We start from the raw sequence: 24113 nt of genomic DNA, 5'->3' as shown, positions 1-24113 counted from the left end.
GTCTCTGCTTGGTTTTATAAAAAATAAATAACCTATTGTTCACCTTACATCCCTTACCCCAAGCTTCTATTCATGTAAAGCTGTGGTCAATGGTGCAAGACGTCCTTCTTAAAAAATGAAAACATTCCTGCCTGATAAATATTACATGTATGCTTACAATAGAACAATACTTAAGATTGTTTAGATTAATAATTCTTAAGATCACTTGTTCAATCTGTATAAAACCTTAATGAAAACTTTAGTAAATCGCAGCAGCATATTCAACCTAGAGTGTGTCTGTCTGTCATTTCCTCGCCGAATCCCGAGTTCTCCTTGAGCCTTCGCCCTTGTTCTCCCTCGGTCCTGATCTCCCCAAGAGTCAGTCCGCGGCAGGTGATGCTGGCCTCATAGAAGGAGTTTGGTAGAATTCCTTCTTTTTCTATTTCCTGGAAAAGCTTAAGAAGCAATGGTGTTAGCTCTTCCTTAAAAGTCTGGTAAAATTCAGCAGTGAATCCATCCGGGCCTGGGCTTTTTTTAGTTGGGAGATTATTGATAACTGTTCGGATCTCCATGCTTGTTATAGGTCTATTTAAGTGATTAATCTCATTTTGATTTAATTTAGGTAGGTCATATAGATCAAGGAAATCATCCATTTCTTTCAGATTTTCATACTTTGTGGAGTATATGCTTTTATAGTATGTCCCTATGATTTTTTGAATTTCTCTGGAATCTGTTGTGATGTTACCTTGTTCATCTCTGATTTTATTAATTTGTGTCTCTTCTCTCTTTCTTTTGGTCAGATTTGCTAAGGGTTTATCAATCTTGTTTATCCTTTCAAAGAACCAACACTTTTTTTCATTAATTCTTTGGATTGTTCTTTTTGTTTCTATTTCATTAATTTCTGCCCTAATCTTTATTATTTCTTCCCGTCTACTGATTTTTGGTTTGTTCTTCTTTTACCAAGGCTTTAAGGCGAAGCATTAGGTCGTTTACTTGCGACCTTTCTAATTTCTTAATAGAGGCACTTAAGGCTATAAATTTACCTCTTAGAACTGCCTTCATTGTGTCCCAGAGATTTTGGTATGTTGTGTTCTCATTATCATTTGACTCTATAAATTTTTTGATTTCCTTTTTGATTTCTTCATTGACCCATTCATCATTTAGTATTGTATTGTTTAGTTTCCATGATTTTGTGTATGCTCTATAGCCTTTCTTGCTACTGATTTGTAGTTTAATTCCATTGTGGTTAGATAGAATGCAAGGAATTATTTCAATTTTCCTGAATTTGTTAAGATTTGCTTTGTGCCCTAATATATGGTCTATTTTAGAGAATGTTCCATGTGCTGCTGAAAAGAATGTATATTCTGCAGCCTTTGGATGAAATGTCCTGTATATATCTGTTAAGTCCATTCCTTCTATGACCTCATTTAGTCCAGATGCCTCTCTGTTTATTTTTTCCCGGGATGACCTGTCAATTGATGAGAGTGGGGTGTTTAAGTCACCCACCACCACTGTGTTTGGTGTTATCTGTGACCTTAGTTCTAATAGTGTTTGTTTGGTAAATTTGGGAGCCCCCAAGTTAGGTGCATATATGTTTAGGATTGTAATGTCCTCCTGTTGGAGTGTGCCCTTAATCAATATAAAGTGACCTTCCTTATCTTTCTTGACTAACGTTGGACTAAAGTCTACGCTGTCCGATATTAGGATAGCAACCCCTGCTTGTTTTCTAGGCCCATTTGCTTGAAACACCGTCTTCCAACCTTTCACCCTAAGGTAATGTCTATCCTTTGTAGAAAGGTGAGTGTCTTGGAGACAACAAATTGTAGGATCCTGCTTTTTAACCCAGTCTGTGAATCTATGTCTTTTCGTTGGGGCATTGAGGCCATTGATATTAAGAGATATTATTGAAAGGTGTGTATTTATGTTTGCAATTTTTTTTTTTTTTTTTTTTTTGTGGTTCTGGTTCTACCTGTGCTGTCTTGTGTTAACCAGTATTTGAGTATTGCTTGTTTTTTCTAGGTTCCTTATATGTGTGCTTTTCCTTTTCTTCAGCATGGAGGATTCTATGAAGTATTTTCTTTAGAGCTGGTTTTGTCTTCAAAAACTCCTTTAACCTGCTTTTGTCATGAAATGTCCTTATTTTTCCATCTATTTGAATGGATAACTTTACAGGATAAAGTAACCTTGGTTAACAGTTGTTATCTTTCAGAACTTGGAATATATCACCCCAGGCCCTTCTGGCTTTAAAAGTTTGTGTTGAATAATCTGCTGTAATCCTAATGGGCTTACTTTTGTAGGTAACTTGATTTTTCTCTCTAACTGCTTTCAATATTATTTCTTTGGTGTGTGTGTTTGGAAGTTTGATTATAATATAGTGAGGAGAGGTTCTTTCTGGGTTTTGTCTGGCTGGGGTTCTAAAGGCTTCCTGTATCTGTATTGGCACCTCTTTCCTAATTTGGGGGAAATTTTCTCCTATGATTTTGTTGAAGACACCTACTATGCCTTTTGAGTGAAATTATTCTCCTTCTACTATGCCCTGAATTCTAATATTTGATCTTTTCATAGTATCCTGAATATCTTGAAATTCCCATTCATACTTTTCTATCAGTTTGTCTTTCTCTTTGTTGGCCTGTATTAGATCTGCCACCTGGTCTTCTAGCTTAGATATTCTGTCCTCTCCTTCATCCATTCTACTAGTGAGATTTTCTACAGATTTTATTTCATTAACTGTGTTCTTCATTGTTAGTAATTCTAACTGTTTTTTCTCTATTATTTCTATTTCCTTATTTATGTCTTGTATTGCCTTCTTTATTTCATGAAATTGGTGTCCTGCATCTTCTTTGATTCCTTTGATTTCCTCTTTAAGTTCCTCTTTGACTCCTTTGATTTGTTCTCTGACTTCTTTGAACATATTTACAATCATTCTTTTGAAATCTTTCTCAGGCATTTCCTCTAACTCGTTCTCACTGGAGGTCATTTCTGATGCATTAATACTTTTAGGTGGATTTATATCGTCTTGCTTTTTAGTGTTTCTTGTGTTATAATGTATATATTTTTGCATCTTGGATTATGTTAATGCTTGGATTTTCTAGCTAGCTGGGTATTCTTAGCTGTATCAATTGATTTGATCTTATATATTTTCAGGGTAGGAGCTTAATGTGTTAGATGTGGCTCTTAAGACTCTGAGAGTATCTACAAAGGTGGTCCTAGGGGTTGAGTTTCCCTGCTATGGTAGTATTCAAGTGGGCTGAGTGGAATAAAACACCGGTAGATTCTAAAAGTTAACTAAAGACTTTACCCATTCAGTCAAAAACAGCCCCAAGTATGTATGCCAGAGTAGTTATTATAACAACCAGATCCTCTATCAACACAGAGGTTAAGATTTCTGGTCTGTTGAGGGATATCAGTCAGCTTGTGACCAAGTGAGAACCTTCCCTGGTGCAAACCCAGTTACCTTGGATGAGTTTGGTCTCAGTCAAGTTGCTGCCTGGGTCGTCGGGCTGCCGTTGTGATTTCTGAAGCTGGGCACTGGCTTCTCCTGTGGGGCTAACCAAGCCTGGATGCTGGAACTGCTGCTGCTTCTGGGTCTGCTGTTGTTGCCGCTCCTGGGTCTGCTGCTGCTGGGGCCGCTGTTACCTGTGCTGGAGCCGCTGATGTTGCTGCCGAACTCTGCTCCTGCTTGGGTCCCGCTGTCGGCTCAAGTTGGCGTGGCCGGTCCTGGGACACTGCTCTGTTCGCTGGAGCTGGGCTCAGGTGGTGGGGGAGGGGAGGGAGCCGCAGCTGCTCCGGTTCTCTCACTGCTCCATGTGTTCTTCTACCTCGCGTTCTGCTCCTCCGCTGCTCACTGCTGCTCTCCCTTCACGTTTCCTGAGTTGTGGAGAGCACAGTGTGAGGGGAAGCTCCTGCACCTGGCTTTTCCTGCGGCTGGAGCCAAGTCTGGTGGCTTTCTGGTGCACCCTGACGCCGTGGTGGTTGGTGGAGCTGACAGGGCCGCTTTTGCCGGCCTTTGTGTGCTCTGGATGCTCTGGATGTCTTCTACTTCTCTGCTGCCACTTCAGTTTTCTATACACCTCACTTTTTAGTAAAAGTGTGTATTTTGCTGAGGTTTTTTGGTCTTTTTTCCCCCCAGGCTTTGGTGTGGTACCTATGCCGCCATCTTAACCAGAAGTCCCTAATCTACTTTTTAATAAAAATTAACAATATAAGTCATCTAAATGTGCTAGCATAGATTTATACTCCTTAAGCATAAATTCATCCAAGTAGAAGAATTACTGAAAGTCATATAAGAACCCAATCCACCAAGAATGTTAATCAAAGTCCAACAAACTTTTCCATAGAGGTTTCTAATCTTGAAATGTATTTGGAAGAATGCTCAAAATTCTGCTTCAAATGAAGAAAATTCACTTGTTGATCTTTTTGTAAAAGTCATTTTAAAAAGTACCTGTGCCTACTGGAAGAAATTCTCATGACTGCAAATTAGAGGCATACATATGTTGAAAATAGCTTTACCATGGCATGGATACTTTGTGGGAAAAGCATACAGTGTTGAAGGAACCTAGCAGAAGAGACACAACACCTACTTGGGAAGTTCTGATGTGACTTGAGAAAGCACTGATGAATCTTCTTGGGGAGATGGCAATGCAGCCAGAGAAGCAACAATTATGGCACACATAAGCCCCTATGAGCAACCAAGTCATGGCCCTTCATTCTCCTCAAATAGAAATCCTGGGTTTGACAGACCAAAAAACTGTCATTTAATATCGATAAGAAAGTGTTATAATACCAACCATTATTTTATGTTCTCATGTAGGATTTCTCAGAAGGTGATATTCATGACCCCACAGTTATTACCAATATTTACACTGATGTGGGCCCTCAGTGGAATGGGGGTGGGAGAAGAAGGGACAAAAGAGGTAACTCAATAGGAAAGCAACCAATTTGCGATATGTTTATATATTAAAGTTCACATAAAAATATTTTAGACAAACCCCAAAACCTATAAGCTTATATTTAGAGATGTGTCCAGAGAGTTCACACTGAATTATTCCTTTATTAGATGACAGGAAGGCTTATCAATCCACATCGTGGTCTACATTGGGATTTTGTATGCTATTTAAGGACATACTTGTATGTTTGCTTTAGGACACATTTAAATCTTGCTAATTTAGAGAAAATATAATGAGCTGTTCAAAAAGAGTTGCTTTGTGACACAGTGGGACGGATTAACTTGGAGAGCTGCAGTGAACTTGGCAATGCCCCAAGCTGCAGTCTAACTAAAGCTGCGATCGCAGTAGGGGGAATGTAAAGCCACCCTGCAGGACAGGGAAGGAAGGCTGCACATCCAGGCAGAAAGGATCAGCAAAAGCGAACTTCCAGCCATTTGGGCTCTAGCTTTATGCTCAGTTTTTGGAAGGTGAATAAATGGAAGGGCTTTTAAACATAAGTTCTGAGTGACTTTTCTGTTGCTGATTTCAGATTTGCTTTGAGAAGATTCTTCCTAATCCCCAAATAATGTATTAGAAAAGCAGAACCCTCTTCTCTTTCACTCTCTCTTTCTCTCTCCTTTTCTCTTTCTCCAAGACACAGGATCACTATGTAGAACAGACTGGACTTGAACTTTTGTATTCTGGTATATGCCACCTGAGTGCAGAGATTACAACCATGAGCCATGATGACTGGCAAAGCACAACCTTTCCCATTTTAGGAACATAAATGATTTTTCCATAAAAAATTAACATTGGTCCTCAGTCTCCTAAAATAAACTAAGAAGAAAATGAAAACAAAAATAAACAAAAGGTTTGGCAAAGTGTTGGCCTCCCCCACCATAAGGGCCAGAGCTTCTGCCTGTAAAATTTCCTCCTTTCATGGGTCCAAAATTTGAAGATTGATTATTATAATTGCCAAAATCATGTAGCTTCCACCACCTCCAAAATTGCTTCCATCATTACCAAATCCATTATAGCCATCCCCACTGCAAACATATCCACCACCACGACCACTGAAGTTCCCTCCATGACCTAAATTGTCATTTCCACATAAACCACCTCTATGGCCACCACCAAAGTATCCAGAGCCACTTCGACTTCTTTGGCTAGATGAAGCACTAACTATGGAGGTTCAAGCAGCAGCAGTAGCTATGGCAGTATCAGAAGATTTTAATGACTGCCAGGAAGCAAAGCTTAGCAGGAGAGGATAGCCAGAGAAGTGACAGGGAAGCTACAGGTTACAACAGATTTGTGAACTCAGCCAAGCACAGTGGTGGCAGGGCCTAGCTACTACAAAGAAGACATGTTTTAGACAATACTCATGTGTATGGGCAAAAAACCTCGGGGACTGTATTTGTGACTAATTATATAACGGTTATTTTAGTTTCTGTTCTGTGGAAAGTGTAAAGCATCCCAACAAAGGGTTTTAATATAGACTTTTTTTTTCACCCATACTGTGGATTGCTAAATGTAATAGTCTGATCATGATGCTGAATAAATGTGTCTTTTTTAAAAATGTGCTGTGTAAAGTTAGTGAACTCTGGGCCATCTTGGTAAACTTCCCCAACAGTGTGAAGTTAGAATTCCTTCAGGGTGGTGCCAATTTCACTTGAAATTTATTTACAGCTGCTTGGATGGAGAAGCCATTGTCTTCACAAACCTTGGTGTAGTTGAACTAACAGTTATGACCTTACTAACTTCACTATTGAAAAGGGTCACCCAAGCAGTCAGTTATTTGATTATAAGTGATTGTTGGCACATCCTATGCAATATCTAAATTGAGTAATGGTACCAGAAAAAAAATGACAGATGGGAATGAAGCTTGTGTATCATCCATTACCATGTGTAATCAAGAAACTATTTAATTCTCGTGAAAAAAATAAACACAAGTAATGTACATGCTAATATTAATAGTATTTTCCCTTTATCATTTTATATCCTATCTGCATACATTAGTGCCTTACAAAGTCACAGTTTGTATCATAATTGAAAGAAAACTAGAAGATGACTTATGATCAGAGCTAAAACTTGATAGAATGTATTGGACACTGAATGATGCTTTGGGCTCTTCCCTGGTGTGGAATTGTTGACATCTATTTTTTCCTCCTGCAAGACTTCAAAAGTTTCTTTCTCCATCTGAAAAGTTGTCAATGAATACCTATTTAGATTGTAAATAAAATTGGCTTATTCCTAGTATATTAAGGAACACTATTATACATTAAAATAATTGCATGTATTTCTCCCTAAACATTCTGGAATTCACACATTTTATATATGACAATTACAGTAGCTGAGAATTAGATAATTATCTAAGTTGAATTTTAAATATAAAACCAGGAGTATCTAAATAGTCATAAATTCACTGATTTTATCTAAAATGTTTAATACCCTGCATTAAAGTTCCCCCACCCCCCGAGGGCATGGGGAGATGATTTAATGGATAAAGTGCTCACTGCTCAAGCCTAAGCACCTGAGTTTGATCATCAGACACCACATAAAAAGCCTGAAGCTATGTCTGGCTACAGTAATCCCAGCACACAGAAGATGAGATTGGAGGAAGAGAATTTTCTGGAATCTCTCAGTAAGTGCAGCAAAAAGAACAGCAGAGTGATGAGATAAAAACTGCCTCAAGGGCTGGAGAGATGGCTTAGCGGTTAAGCGCTTGCCTGTGAAGCCTAAGGACCCCGGTTCGAGGCTCGGTTCCCCAGGTCCCACATTAGCCAGATGCACAAGGGGGCGCACGAGTCTGGAGTTTGTTTGCAGAGGCTGGAAGCCCTGGCGCGCCCATTCTCTCTCTCTCCCTCTACCTGTCTTTCTCTCTATGTCTGTCTCTCTCAAATAAATAAATTTAAAAAAAAACTGCCTCAAAGTAGGCCTGAAAAATCAGACCTGAAAGTTGTTCACTGATCTCTACACACACCTGCTCACACTTACACACATGAACATATATACACATGCAAGTCCACACACAAACAAATAAATATAGTTTTAAAAGATGTTTATATACTATTAGATAATGATGGAATATCTAAAAATAATATAACAGCTATTATGAAAAATGCAAGTAGCTATTTCCTCAAACACTTTCTCTGTGTCTAATGAGATGATCAGGTGATTTTTGTCCTTCAACCTATTTATATAATGTATTACATTTATAGGTTTGTGTACATTGAAACATCTCTGTATCTCTGGGATAAAGCCTACTTGGTCAGGATGAATGATATTTCTGATATATTCTTTTATTCTGTTTGGCAGTATTTTGTTGAGAATTTTTGCATCTATGTTCATGAGGGAGAGTGGTCTGTAATTTTCTTTTTTTTTTTTTTTGTCTATATTTGTCTGGTTTTGGTATCAGGGTGATGGTGGCATCATAGAAGGAGTTTGGTAGAATTCCTTCCTTTTCTATTTCATGGAAAAGCTTAAGAAGCAATGGGGTTAGCTCTTCCATGAAGGTCTGGTAAATTTCAGCAGTGAATCCATCTGGGCCTGGGCTTTTTTTAGTTGGGAGATTTTTGATAACTGTTCAATCTCCATGCTTGTTATAGGTCTATTTAAGTGATTAATCTCATCTTGATTTAATTTAGGTAGGGCATATAAATCAAGGAAATCATCCATTTCTTTCAGATTTTCATACTTTTTCGGGTATATGCTTTTATAGTATGTCTGTATGATTTTTTGAATTTCTCTGGCATCTGTTGTGATGTTACCTTTTTCATCTCTAATTTTATTAATTTGTGTATTTTCTCTCTTTCTTTTGGCTAGATTTGCTAAGGGTTTATCAATCTTGTTTATCTTTCAAAGAACCAATTCTTTGTTTCATTATTTTTTTTTTGATTTTTTTGTTCTTGTTATTGTTTGTTTCTATTTCATTAATTTCTGCCCTAATCTTTGTTATTTCTTCCCATCTTCTAATTTTTGGTTTGCCTACTTCTTCTTTTCTCAAGGCTTTAAGGTGAAGAATTAGGTCATTTATGTACAACCTTTCTAATTAAAAAAAATTGTTTATTTTTATTTATTTATTTGAGAGTAACAGAGAGAGAGAGAGAGAGAGAGAGAGAGAGGAAGAGAACGGGCACACCAGAGCTTCCAGCCACTGCAAACGAACTCCAGTCGTGTGCACCTCCTTGTGCATCTGGCTAATGTGGGTCCTGGGGAATCGAGCCTCAAACTGGGGTCCTTAGGGTTTACAGAAAAGTGCTTAACCACTAAGCAATCTCTCCATCCCCTAATTTCTTAATTAGGCACTTAAAGCTATAAATTTACCTCTTAGAACTGCCTTCATTGTGTCCCAGAGATTTTGGTATGTTGTATTCTCATTATCGTTTGACTCTATAAATTTTTTGATTTCTTCATTGACCCATTCATCATTTAGTAGTGTATTGTTTAGTTTCCATGATTTTGTGTATGCTCTATAGCATTTCTTAGTATTGATTTGTAGTTTGATTCCATTGTGGTCAGATACAATGTAAGGAATTATTTCAATTTTCGTGAATTTGTTAAGATTTGCTTTGTGTCCTAATATATGGTCTATTTTAGAGTATGTTCAATGTACTGCTGAAAAGAATGTATATTCTGCAGCCTTTGGATGAAATGTCCTGTATATATCTGTTAAGTCCATTCCTTCTGTGACCTCATTTAGTCCAGATGCCTATCTGTTTATCTTTCCCGGGATGACCTGTCAATTGATGAGAGTGGGGTGTTGAAGTCACCCACTTCCACTGTGTTTGGTGTTATCTGTGACCTTAGTTCTAATAGTGTTTGTTTGATAAATTTGGGAGCCCCCATGTTAGGTGCATATATGTTTATGATTGTAATGTCCTCCTGTTGGAGTGTGCCCTTAATCTATATAAACTGACCTTCCTTATCTTTCTTGACTAACGTTGTACTGAAGGCTACCTTCTCAGATATTAGGATAGCAATGCCTGCTGGTTTTCTAGGCCCATTTACTTGAAACACCATTTTCCAACCTTTCACCCTAAGATAATGTCTATCCTTTGTAGAAAGGTGAGTTTCTTGGAGACAACAAATTGTAGGATCCTGCTTTTTAACCCGGTCTGCAAACCTATGTCTTTTGGTTGGGGCTTTGAAGCCGTTGATAGTAAGTGATATTATTGAAAGGTGTGTATTTAATTTTGCTATTTGTTTTTTTGTTTTTTTTTGGTTTTTTTTTTGTGGTTTCGGTTCTACCTTTGCTCTCTTGTGTTTACTAGTATTTGAGTATTGCTTGTATTCTCCAGGTTCCTTATATGTGTGCTTTTCCTTCTCTTTGGCATGGAGGATTCTTTCAAGTATTTTCTGTAGAGCTGGTTTTGTCTTCAAATACTCCTTTAGCCTGCTTTTGTCATGGAATATCTTTTTTTCTCCGTCTCTTTGAATGGATAGCTTTGCAGGATAAAGTAAGCTTGGTTGACAGTTGTTATCTTTCAGAACTTGGAATACATCACTCCAAGTCCTTCTGGCTTTTAAAGTTTGTGTTGAATAATCTGCTGTAATCCTGATGGGCTTGCATTTGTAGGTAACTTGATTTTTCTCTCTAACTGCTTTCAATAATTTTTTCCTTGGTTTGTGTGTTTGGTAGTTCGATTATAATATGATGAGGAGAGGTTCTTTACAGGTTTTGTCTGGCTGGTGTTCTAAAGGCTTCCTGTATCTGCATTGGCACCTCTTTCCCAATTTGGGGGATGTTTTCTTCTATGATATTGTTGAACACGCCTACTATGCCTTTGGAGTGGAATTCTTCTCCTTATACTATGCCCTGAATTATTTTTTTTTAATTTTTATTAACATTTTCCATGATTATAAAATATATCCCATGGTAATTCCCTCCCTCCCCACCCCCACACTTTCCCATTTGAAATTAATTCCATTCTCCATCATATTACCTCCCCTTTACAATCATTATAATTACATATATACAATATCAACCTATTCAGTATCCTCCTCCCTTCCTTTCTCGACCCTTTATGTCTCCTTTTCAACTTACTGGCCTCTGCTACTAAGTATTTTCATTCTCACACAGAAGCCCAGTCATCTGTAGCTAGGATCCACATATGAGAGAGAACATGTGGCACTTGGCTTTCTGGACCTGGGTTCCCTCACTTAGTATAATAATTTCCAGGTCCATCCATTTTGCTGCAAATTTCATAACTTCATTTTTCTTTACCGCTGAGTAGAACTCCATTGTATAAATGTACCACATCTTCATTATCCACTCATCTGTTGAGGGACATCTAGGCTGGTTCCATTTCCCAGCTATTATAAATTGAGCAGCAATAAACATGGTTGAGCATGTACTTCTGAGGAAATGACATGAGTCCTTTGGATATATGCCTAGGAGTGCTATAGCTGGGTCATATGGTAGATCAATCTCTAGCTGCTTTAGGAACCTCCACACTGTTTTCCACAATGGCTGGACAAGATTACATTCCCACCAGCAGTGCAGAAGGGTTCCTTTTTTTCCACATCCCCACCAACATTTATGATCATTTGTTTTCATGATGGTGGCCAATCTGACAGGAGTGAGATGGAATGTCAATGTAGTTTTAATCTGCATTTCCCTGATGACTAGTGACGTAGAACATTTTTTTAGATGCTTATATGCCATTTGTATTTCTTCCTTTGAGAACTCTCTATTTAGCTCCATAGCCCATTTTTTGATTGGCTTGTTTGATTCCTTATTATTTAACTTTTTGAGTTCTTTGTATATCCTAGATATTAATCCTCTATCAGATATATAGCTGGCGAAGATTTTTTCCCATTCTGTAGGTTACCTCTTTGCTTTTTTCACTGTGTCCTTTGCGGTGCAAAATCTTTGTAATTTCATTAGGTCCCAGTGGTTAATCTGTGGTTTTATTGCCTGAGCAATTGGGGTTGTATTCAGAAAGTCTTTGCCAAGACCATTATGTTGAAGGGTTTCCCCTACTTTTTCCTCTAGCAGTTTCAGAGTCTCAGGTCTGATGTTAAGGTCTTTAATCCATTTGGACTTAATTCTTGTGCATGGCGAGAGAGAAGAATCTATTTTCATCCTTCTGCAGATATTTATCCAGTTTTCAAAACACCATTTGCTGAAGAGGCTGTCTCTTCTCCAATGAGTCTTTTTGGCATTTTTATCGAATATCAGGTGGCTATAGCTACTTGGGCTTACATCTGGGTCCTCTATTCTGTTCCACTGATCTACATGTCTGTTTTTGTGCCAGTACCATGCTGTTTTTGTTACTATGGCTCTGTAGTATAGGTTAAAATCAGGTATGGTGATACCACAAGCCTCTTTTTTGTTGCTCAGTATTATTTTAGATATTCGAGGTTTTTTGTGATTCCAAATGAATTTTTGGATTGTTTTTTCTATTTCCATGAACAAAGCCTTTGGAATTTTGATAGGGATTGTATTAAATGTGTAGATTGCATTAGGTAAGATTGCCATTTTCACAATATTGATTCTTCCATCTATTTGAATGGATAACTTTGCAGGATAAAGTAACCATGGTTGACAGTTGGTATCTTTCAGAACTTGGAATATATCACTCCAAGCCCTTCTGGCTTTAAAAGTTTGTATTGAATAATCTGCTGTAATCCTGATGGGCTTGCTTTTGTAGGTAACTTGATTTTTCTCTCTAACTGCTTTCAATATTTTTTCTTTGGTTTGTGTGTTTGGAAGTTTGATTATAATGTGGCGAGGAGAGGTTCTTTCTGGGTTTTGTCTGGCTGGGGTTCTAAAGGCTTCCTGTATCTGTATTGGCACCTCTTTCCCAATTTGGGGGAAATTTTCCTCTATGATTTTGTTGAAGATGCCTACTATGCCTCTGGAGTGGATTTCTTCTCCTTCTACTATGCCCTGAATTCTTATATTGGATCTTTTCATAGCGTCCCGAATATCTTGAAATTCCCACTCATATCTTTCTAATTTCTTAATAGAGGCACTTAAGGCTATAAATTTACCTCTTAGAACTGCCTTCATTGTGTCCCAGAATTTTTGGTATGATGTGTTCTCATTATCATTTGACTCTATAAATTTTTTGATTTCCTTTTTGATTTCTTCATTGACCCACTCATCATTTAGTAGTGTATTGTTTAGTTTCCATGATCTTGTGTATGCTCTATAGCCTTTCTTGCTACTGATTTGTAGTTTAATTCCATTGTGGTCAGATAGAATGCAAGGAATTATTTCAATTTTCCTGAATTTGTTAAGATTTGCTTTGTGTCCTAATATATGGTCTATTTTAGAGAATGTTCCATGTGCTGCTGAAAAGAATGTATATTCTGCAGCCTTTGGATGAAATGTCCTGTATATATCTGTTAGGTCCATTCCTTCTATGACCTCATTTAGTCCAGATGCCTCTCTGTTTATTCTTTCCCTGGATGACCTGTCAATTGATGAGAGTGGGGTGTTAAAGTCACCCACCACCACTGTGTTTGGTGTTATCTGTGACCTTAGTTCTAATAGTGTTTGTTTGACGAATTTGGGAGACCCCATGTTAGGTGCATATATGTTTAGGATTGTAATGTCCTCCTGTTGGAGTGTGCCCTTAATCAATATAAAGTGACCTTCCTTATCTTTCTTGACTAACGTTGGACTAAAGTCTCCCTGTCCGATATTAGGATAGCAACCTCTGCTTGTTTTCTGGGCCCATTTGCTTGAAACACCGTGTTCCAACCTTTCACCCTAAGATAATGTCTATCCTTTGTAGAAAGGTGAGTTTCTTGGAGACAACAAATTGTAGGATCCTGCTTTTTAACCTAGTCTGCAAATCTATGTCTTTTCCTTGGGGCATTGAGACTGTTGATATTAAGAGATATTATTTATGTTTGCCATTTTTTTGTGTGTGTGTGTTTCTGGTTCTACCTGTGCTCTCTTCTGTTAACTGGTATTTGAGTATAGCTTGTTTTTTCTAGGTTCCTTATATGTGTGCTTTTCCTTTTGTTCAGCATGGAGGATTCTATCAAGTATTTTCTGTAGAGCTGGTTTTGTCTTCAAATACTCCTTTAAGCTGCTTTTTTCATGGAATGTCTTTATTTCTCCATCTATTTGAATGGATAACTTTGCAGGATAATGTAACCTTGGTTGACAGTTGTTATCTTTCAGAACTTGGAATATATCACTCCAAGCCCTTCTGGCTTTAAAAGTTTGTATTGAATAATCTGCTGTAATCCTGATGGGCTTGCTTTTGTAGGTAACTTGATTTTTCTCTCTAACTGCTTTCAATATTTTTTCTTTGGTGTGTGTGTTTGGAAGTTTGATTATAATGTGGCAAGGAGAGGTTCTTTCTGCGTTTTGTCTGGCTGGGGTTCTAAAGGCTTTCTGTATCTGTATTGGCACCTCTTTCCCAATTTGGGGGAAATTTTCCTCTATGATTTTGTTGAAGATGCCTACTATGCCACTGGAGTGGAGTTCTTCTCCTTCTACTATGCCCTGAATTCTTATATTGGATCTTTTCATAGTGTCCTGAATATCTTGAAATTCCCACTCATACTTTTCTATAAGTTTGTCTTTCTCTTTGTTGGACTGCATTAGGTCTGCCACCTGGTCTTCTAGCTTAGATATTCTGTCCTCTCCCTCATCCATCCTACTGGTGAGATTTTCTACAGAGTTTTTTATTTCATTAACTGTGTTCTTCATTGCTAGTAATTCTGACTGGTTTTTCTTTATTATTTCTATTTCCCTATTTATGTCTTGTATTGCCTTCTTTATTTCATTAAATTGGTGTCCTGCCTCTTCTTTGATTCCCTTGATTTCCTCTTTGATTTCTTCTTTGATTGTTTTCATGTGTTCTTTGACCTCTTTGAACATATTTATAATTATTCTTTTGAACTCTTTCTCAGGCATTTCCTCTAACTCTTTCTCACTGGAGGACATTTCTGATGCATTAATACTTTTAGGTGGATTTATATCATCTTGCTTTTTAGTGTTTCTTGTGTTATAATGTATATATTTTTGCATCTTGGATTAAGTTAATGCTTGGATTATCTAGCTAGCTGTGTATTCTTAGCTGTATCAATTGATTTGATGTAATATATTTTCAGGGTAGGACCTTAAGGTATTAGATGTGGCTCTTAAGACTCTCAGAGTATCTACAAAGATGTTCTTAGGGGTTGAGTTTCCCTGCTATAGGAGTATTCAAGCAGGCTGAGTGGAATAAAATACAGGTAGATTCTCAAATTTCACTAATCACTGTACACATTCAATCAAAAACAGCCCTGAGTATGTATGCAAGAGTAGTTATTATAATGACCAGATCCTCTAGCAACATAGAGGTTATGATTTCTGGTCTATTGAGGGATCCAAGTCAGCTTGTGACCAAGTGAGACCCTTCCCCGGTGCAATCCCAGTTATCTTGGGTGATTTTGGTCTCAGTCAAGTTGCTGCCTGGGTCGTCGGGCTGCTGTTCTGATTTCTGGAGCTGGGCACTTGCTTTTCCTACGGGGCAAACTGAGCCGCTGCTGCTGCCTCTGCTGCTGCTGTAGCTGCCACTGCTGGAGCCACCACTGCTGCTGAAGCTGCTGCTGCTGTGTCCACTGCCGCTGCTCCCCCTGAAGCTGCTGCTGCAGGATCTGCCCCTGCTGCCACTCCTGGGTTGGCTGCTGCTGGGGCCGCTGGTACTGGTGCTGGAGCCGCTGAAGTTGCTCCCGAACTCTGCTCCTGCTTGGGTCCCGTTGTCAGCCCAAGTTGGCGTGGCCGGGTCCTGGGCCGCTGCTCTGTTCTCTGGAGCTGGGTTCAGGTGGTGGGGGAGGGGAAGGAGCCGCGGCTGCTCTGGTTGTCTCACTGTTCCACGTGTTCTTCTACTTCGCGGTCTGCTCCTCCGTGGCTCGCTGCCGTTCTCTCCTCACGTTTCCTGAGTTGTGGAGAGTGCGGTGTGATGGGAAAATCCCGCACCTGGCTTTTCCTGCGGCTCGAGCTGAGTCTGGCGGTTTTCTGCTGCACCGTGGCCGCGGCGGTTGTCCAAGCTGCCAGAGCCACTTTTCCCGCCTGTGCAGGCTCTGGATGCTCTATAACTCTTCTACTTCTCTGCTGCCACTTCAATTTCCTATACACCTCACTTTTTAGTAAAAGTGTGTATTTTGCTGAGTTTTTTGGTCTTTGTCCCCCCTAGGCTGCTTTGGCGTGTTATCTATGCCGCCATCTTAACTGGAAGTCCTGCCCTGAATTCTTATGTTTGATCTTTTCATAGTTTCCCGACTATATTGAAATTCCCATTCATACTTTTATATTAGTTTGTCTTTCTGTTTGTTGGACTGTATTAGATCTGCCACCTGGTCTTCTACATTAGATATTCTGTGCTCTCTTTCATCCATTCTACTGGTGAGATTTTCTACAGAGTTTTTTATTTCATTAACTGTGTTCTTCATTGCTAGTAATTCTGACAGGTTTTTCTTTATTATTTCTATTTCCTTATTTATGTCTTGTATTGACTTCTTTATTTCGTTAAATTGGTATCCTGTGTCCTCTGATTTCTTCTTTGACTTCTTTGAACATATTTGCAATCATTCTTTTGAAATCTTTCTCAGGCATTTCCTGTAACTTGTTCTCATTGGTGGTCATTTCTGATGCATTAATACTTTTTGGTGGATTTATATTGTCTTGATTTTTGGTGTTTCTTGTGTTATAATGTATATATTTTTGCATCTTGGATTAAGTTAATGCTTTGATTTTTTAGTTATCTGGGTTTTCTTAGCTGTGTCAACTGACCTGATGTTATATATCTTCAGTGTAGGAGATTAAGATGTTAGGTGTGGCTTTTAACACTCTCAGAGTATCTAGAAAAGTGTTCCTAGGGGTTGAGTTTGCCTGCTATGGGAGTATTCAAGTAGGCTGAGTGGAACAATATACAGGTGGATTCTAAAATGTAACTAAAACTGTACACATTCAATCAAAAACAGCACCAAGTATTTACGCAAGAGTAGGTATTATAACAACCAGATCCTCTATCAACAAAGACGTTAAGATTTCTAATCTGTTGATGGTTCCAAGTCAGCTTGGGACCAAGGGAGAACCTTCCCTGGTACAATCACACTTACCTTTTTGGATGATTTTGGTCTACATCAAGTAGGCTGGCTGGGTCGCTGGACCGCTATTCTGTTTTCTGGAGCTGGGCCTGGCTTTTCTTGTGGGGCAAACTGACCCTGGCAACTGTGGCCTTGCAGATAGGCACCCCTGCTGCTGGAACTACTGTTGCTGCTGCTGAAACTGCTGCTACTGAAGCTGCCGCTGCTGGTTCCGCCACTGCTGCTGCTGCCAAAGCTGCCGCTGCTGGAGCCACTGTTGCCAGTGCCGGAGCCGCTGCTGTTGCTGCCAGAGCCCAGAAACACGACTTCCACTGCTGCTTCCATTGCTGGAGTCAGAGCCACTGCTGCTGAAGCTGCTTTGGGCTGCCTGTGTGGGCTCTGAATGCTTTGTATCTCTTCTACTTCTCTGCTGCCATTTTAATTTCTTATACACCTCACTTGTTAGTAAAAGTGTGTATTTTGCTGGATTTTCTTTGGCTTTTTCTCCCCTAGGCTACTTTGGCATGGTTTCTATGCTGCCATCTTAACCAGACATCCCTTATTTACATTTTTTGAAATTAAATGCATCAGTTACATAAGTATACACTAAAATAGAGAAATAATATGCTGTTTTTAAAATGTATGGAGAATATAATATAAAAACATCTGGAATTTTACAGTGTTAAAAGAAAAGGCTCAGCAGTTAAGGCTCTTGCCCATAAAGCCTAAGGACCTGGGCTTAATTCTTCAGTACTCACATAAAAACCAGATATACAAAGTGGCACATGTTCTGGAGTTTGTTTGCAGTGGATAGAAGCCCTGGTCCCCCCCCACACACACACACACACACTCTCTCTCTCTTTCTCTTTCCAGTGTCTGATGGAGATTAAACAGGCTTAAATTTGGAATTCATAATTCTCTGGCTCAGTGTTACAAGTACTTAGATTATAGGCATGTGCCGCAAAGTCTAGCTTTTTGAGTTTTCATAATATGCATACTTAATTTGTGTCATACTATTTATAGCTCTTTGACTCTTGATTATCAGTTGCTGGAAGATCATTCCATTCTATATATATTCTATATATGAGGGAAATTGTCTGGTACTAGGACTGCTGGGATAAGCTTGAAACTTGGGTTTCCTGGTCATGATCCTGGAGCCTGAGGCTTGCTTTGTCTTGGGGTTGGCATGAATTTTGGATCATAGACTCTAACCTAGAGCCTAAGATGGTATCAGAGACTCTGGTGCATGAAGCTACGAATGTTTTCTCTTAGAGACTGTAAATATAAGTAACATTTTGGAAACTCAGTCCATTAAGTTAATAAGCTACATGTATGGATACTGATATAATAGGTAGATGAGAGCAGGCTTGAGTCCCAGGACACCATGGACTCTGCCTCCATGACTGTGGTGCTAGAGCCTGACTTTATGATGGCTTGTCCATGGTTCAAGCCTACTTTAGAACTCTTGTCTTTGTGCCTCCTTCAGTAGTAGGATACATGGATCTACTAATGTTTGGAACCATAGAAACAGTCCTGTGATATGGGGCCAAAGAGAGAGTTGTGTTTGGAAGGACTCCTATTGTGTCCAGGGCCAATGGTGTTGTACTTGAGACTATGAATGCAGGTGGAGTTGGAGGAGGTTTTAAACCTGAAGTTATGGGAGCCTGGCTAGTCTCAAGTCTGAGGCAAGCCTGAAACCTAGGTATCAGTGGTTTTCCTAGCACTGGACTAGGCTTAAATTAGGGACCATGGAGTCTAGTCCAGTGATCATTGTGTTCCAAAGCAAAAAGCCACTGGCTCTAGCCTATTAAGTGGACCAAGCCTGAATCCTAAGTCTTTCTGGGTATGTTGATGTGACACCAAGGAAGGCCTTTTAACCCAAGGTGGGTAATGGCTTTTATAGAGCTGCTGCTATTGGACTGGTCCTGAGTCATTCCTTAAGCCAGTTTTGCTGGGCAGGCCTAATGCTTGGAGCTGTTGGATTTACCCAAAAGTCTTGGAAGTTTATTCCATAAACCCACAATGAGATTTACTGTTTCAGATACCTGTCTGTATTGGGTTCAGGGCAAACTCTGGATCTCACTTCCCTCTCATTTCCTCCTGGGAGGTGTTTCCATTTGTGTTAACTGTGAGTGGGAATGGGATATGTGTACAATTTAAATCTATCCCTCCCATGTTCTTCAATAAATCTGATCTTACAATCACACATGACTTAAGGAAGAGTACTGCTCTAAGAGTTAATCATTAGATCATTTATGCACTGAGGGCACACCAGAGTGTGTACTTTATCATACCTAGATATAGTCCGATCACTTAATGTGGTCTCTATCTAATAAGGAGAAGATAAACAAGAGATGTATGAGGCTGATGCAGGCAGAACCACACACTGCTATATAGCAAACATGCATTGTACATAAGTAGAAGGAGTATACTTGAAAATAATTATAAAAACCAAATCATTTTCCTTTCGGCCGGAGCCGCCATCTTCCAGTAATTTGCCAAGATGACAAACACAAAGGGAAAGAGGAGAGGCACCCGGTACATGTTCTCTAGGCCTTTCAGAAAACATGGAGTTGTTCCATTGGCTACGTATATGCGAATCTACAAGAAGGGTGATACTGTAGACATAAAGGGAATGGGTACTGTCCAAAAAGGAATGCCTCATAAATGCTACCATGGGAAGACTGGAAGAGTCTACAATGCCACTCAGCACGCTGTTGGCATTGTTGTGAACAAGCAAGTCAAGGGCAAGATTCTTGCCAAGAGAATGAATGTGCGTATCGAGCATATTAAGCACTCTAAGAGCCGAGACAGCTTCCTGAAACGGGTGAAGGAAAATGACCAGAAGAAGAAGGAGGCCAAAGAGAAGGGAACTTGGGTGCAGCTGAAGTGGCAGCCTGCTCCGCCCAGAGAGGTGCACTTTGTGAGGACTAATGGAAAAGAGCCGGAGCTGCTGGAGCCTATTCCCTATGAGTTCATGGCTTAATAGATGTCCTAAATGAATCAGACCTAGATTGTCAAAATGCTTTTCTTCATTAAAATATGGTGTCCTCACTTAAAAGAAAAAAAAACAAATCATAATAAATATTCATGGTAATAATATAGTCATTTATTAGTACATCATCAGATAATATATTAAACATTGTACATATTGTGTGCATTATACTTCTATAATCTGGCAATGCAGTTTCTTTGTGTATACTAGCCTATTCACAAACAGGAAAGCAATTGTGCTATGAGATTAAGAAGGCTATGACAGCAATAGGAACTTTTAATCACTGTAATTTTATGGTGCCACTTTCATATATATGGCCTCACTTGGACCAAAACACCCTTGTGCAGCATATGAGTATAGTTTCTGCTTCATCTAGATGGTTTCATCTGTTCCCTTAGAACTTATGAAGGTATTTCATGCAATGATGATTGATCCAGTTGTCTTTCTGTGGGTTTTGAGTACAAGAGATCCCCATCTCTCCATTTTGCTGATTGAAAAAGCATATCAAGTTAATGTTATTTTATGCATTTTAATTTTTGATATAAAGATCCTGAAACTTAGAAAAGTTGAATGAATGCATAAACATTGAGATGTGAGTTTATTGAACTCAAAATGTTTTTTCCTATCCTACATTTGAGTATGCCAATATGATCCTGGGTTAAAGGATAGAATATATAGTGAAAACACGGCATATTCAGAATACAGAGGGAAGGCTAAAGAGTACTGAAAAGTACTGCCTCCTAGGTAGAGGTACTATGGAGAGATTGTAATGTTTTCATGTATTATGCTTATTGCTTATTTACATAGTATTTAATTATGTATTACTTCTCTTGAGGGCATTACTGATATAGCTGACATTGTCCTATAAATAATTCAGCATGGAACATTGTCAAAGAGGCTCTTCTGTACAGCTGGCAAAAGCACCTTCCCTAAAGTCATATTACAGGGTGGTGGGCCTCACTGGCTTGTATCTTTGTGTGTACTTCTTGATGGTCTATGTTTTAGTTGCCACATCATGGGGTTAATATGAGGATTAATGAATGCCCATGTAAAGCCCTTCAGTAGTGCAGAACATGTTGTAAGTGTTTAATAAATGTTAGCTATTATTGACTTTATGGATTTGGTTTCCCCAGATCTTAGCTTAACACAAAATAAACAGATTCTTAGGGGATTAGGTTCAGATTCAACAATCATTTTTTTTCCTTTACCTTAAAGTTTGGCAGTCAATACCAAGGAAACATGGCTGCATTTACTATGAGGCCTAGACAAAGCTTTAGGATCTTTCCATTGAAAAGTATTCACCAACACTTAATACAAAATATTTGGTATGTAGTACTGTATTTATTTTGATATCCTCTTCAATAGGATTATTATAATTATGGTTTACCCACGTGTATATGGGTGTGTGGTGCAAATGTATGGTTTTGTGCATAGGGTCACACAAATGAATGTGGATGCTCATATGTATGTATGAGGTCATGTAAGGACATGTCTTCCGCAATCACTTATAATCTTATTCTTTATTGTAAGATCTGTTGCTTCCCATTTCTATCCTGTCCATTGGTATGTAATTCTGGTACTGCACATGTCACTCTATGCTGTGACTATGTTTTATGTCATTTCTTTAACAAAACCATGAGATCCATGATTATGGTTCTCACATTTTGTCATTTTTACCATCATATGAAGAAGTGCCTGGCACAGGGCAAGTACTCAGGGAACTTTTGTTGAGTTGAAAGTGTGTGGCTCAGTAAATGGAACAAAGAGGCATACATTCCATTTCAGTTCACTTGCTTACTTTGAAAGCAACGACATAAAGGATATCTAATTCAGGATGATCTATTCTAGCCATCTCATGGAAACCATTATTTTCAGAAAGCATGATGAAAGCTTGGCTGTGGTGAGATGGATTATAAAGGCTTCAGCTTGAAACTCTGCTGCTCAAAACATTGAAAGCATCATCAAAAATGAATAAACTTGTAAGGAAACAAAAATGGGATTCAGTGTTTTTTCTTATTCTACAATGGACAAGAGATTTCTAGCTTGGTCTCTAAATCCCCAAATAACAGTTTTCTTTCATGAGTAAAAGGAAAAGAAAATATAATTTTATTCTTTGTAATCAGTTGCAGAGAATTGTTTCAGAATTGTTGTTATACTAAAGTGCTTGGGTGTAATATTTAAAAACCTAAGATAATTTACCTCTAAGCATTTTACACATGTTTACATACATAAATTCACACACACATGTGTACACACACACAATTGCCAAGAAAAGTGTTATAGAAAAAAACTGCCATTATATAGCTAGTGAACTAAATGAAAACTTATCTTATGTTTTAAACAATTCATTTTTACTTTTATTTGAGAGAGAGAGAGTAAAAGAGGAAGAGAGGGAAAGAGGAAAAGAGAGAATTGGCGGGCCAGGACTTACTGTAAACCAACTCCTCACACATGTGCTACCATGTGCACCTGGCTTATGTGGACCCTGGGGAATTGAGCCTGGGTCCTTTTGTTTTTCAGGCAAGTGTCCTAATGGCTAGACAATCTATCTAGCCCCGTGTGTGTGTGTGTGTGTGTGTGTATGTGTTTCCCCATATAAGTAAGATCTAGTGTTCAAATGACATTTCCAAGATTCTTGGACCCTGCTTTTCAAGACAAATGTTTGAGAATCTTCAAAATAATTAAAGTTAGGTCAGAGAGAGCCCAGGTGTTCATTCGTAGGCTTTGTTAGGCAGTACATCATATATGTACTATCTACAAATCAAGCTCATTCCACATAAATATCCATGTTGAGATTCTCATCATAGCTTATAGTGTTTTTTCTTAGGTACTAGTATACAGATATGTCTCATGTAGGAGGGAGACTGCTGATTCATCAGAATGCAGAATGCTTTTCTCTGTTTACACATTTTTATTTCATTGAGGAAATTTGAATTATGAACATGTTTGCAATCTGGTTTTCAAGTATTCTTGAATATATTCTAAATGAATAGAATTTGAAGGAATTAAAGTCCTAAAAGTACCATGAAAGCACAGAATTTCATTTCACATTACAGTCTTTGGGTTAAAAATGCAGATCCTATTCTTATAAAGAAAATACCAATCCTTTGCATCTAGAAAAGGGATGACTGAATCAGTTTGTAACAGATTCACCTGTGAGACCCATGAACGTGCTATTTATACAATATTTTACAGGATTCACATTTCATCCTCTGGAACAAAGGATTCTGAAGAAACTTAGTAAACAGTAAGACAGTTTATTTGTTTAATGTATTTGTTATGAAACTGACTTTCACATAAAGACATCAGTGAAAATAAATAATCATTTTGATTTTCACTAAAGCTACAGAATTACTATGGTCCAAAAGACACAAGCAAATACTTTCATTGATGGTAGCCTCATTCTAAACTCTGATACAATTTTTTAATAATTCAAATCCTTATTCTTTGAATAATGGAATGGAACTTACAGCATTTTCTTAAGTTCCTTATAGGTAGAGCAAAGCTGTTAAGTCACATTGAATATTTAGTTGTAAAGAAGTATGAATGCTAAAGTATGTGGGATTTGAGTTCAAATCAGCTTTCCTCCTTTATTCAGTAGCTATGTATCCTTGGACAGATACTTAATTTACCTGTTAGTTTTTCATTTTATGTTAACATGAAGGTGATAAAAATTCATAGTTTTTGGGGGGAGCAATAGATGCACTAGTAAATACAACAGTAGTAAGAGTAGTGCTAAACACAGAACAAGTGCTTGTTATCTGCGTAGTGTAAAATGATCTTGGGACTGAGGAGATTGCTCAGTGGTTAAAGAATTATGCCTATAAAGCATAATAACAGGAGTTTGATACAGCAACTGCAGGCCCTGGTGCACTAATTCTGACTGTCTCTACTTGCAAATACATAAATATTTTTAAAAATATCTGAAGTTTGTAATGATGACACATACCTTTAATGCCAGCACTCAGAACCCTGAGGATTGCTGTGAGTTTGAGGCCACCTGGCCTACATACAGAGTTTCAGATCAACCTGGTCTGGAGTGAGACCCTGCTTCAAAAATAATATGATACTTTATGAAACTTTCTGTTGTCATATTTTGTTTTGAGACAGCATCTCATGTAACACAGGCTTGCTTACAATGAACTTCTGACCTTTCTACTACTAGCTCTCACAGACTG

General features: G+C 38.4%; 2 protein-coding genes across 2 annotated transcripts in view; both read left to right on the top strand.

Annotated features, from left to right (window-relative positions):
* Sgcz (sarcoglycan zeta) overlaps positions 1 to 24113 on the top strand; it is a 1272783-nt gene that overhangs the window by 205230 nt on the left and 1043440 nt on the right. The window lies entirely within an intron of this gene.
* On the top strand, positions 19410 to 19948 carry LOC101600430 (60S ribosomal protein L21-like). Its single transcript, XM_045137951.1, has one exon. The coding sequence runs from the start codon at positions 19444 to 19446 to the stop codon at positions 19924 to 19926; it is 483 nt and encodes a 160-aa protein (XP_044993886.1). The 5' UTR covers positions 19410 to 19443; the 3' UTR covers positions 19927 to 19948.

Source organism: Jaculus jaculus, chromosome 1 (genome assembly GCF_020740685.1).
Source record: "Jaculus jaculus isolate mJacJac1 chromosome 1, mJacJac1.mat.Y.cur, whole genome shotgun sequence".
Lineage (NCBI taxonomy): Eukaryota > Metazoa > Chordata > Mammalia > Rodentia > Dipodidae > Jaculus > Jaculus jaculus.
The sequence above is the reverse complement of the archived record's forward strand: the minus strand, read 5'-3'. Positions and strand labels throughout refer to the sequence as shown.

What these genes read in the sequence shown, in the direction of transcription:
- LOC101600430 (XM_045137951.1), top strand. Translation starts at nt 19,444, where the DNA reads ATGACAAACACAAAGGGAAAGAGGAGAGGCACCCGGTACATGTTCTCT.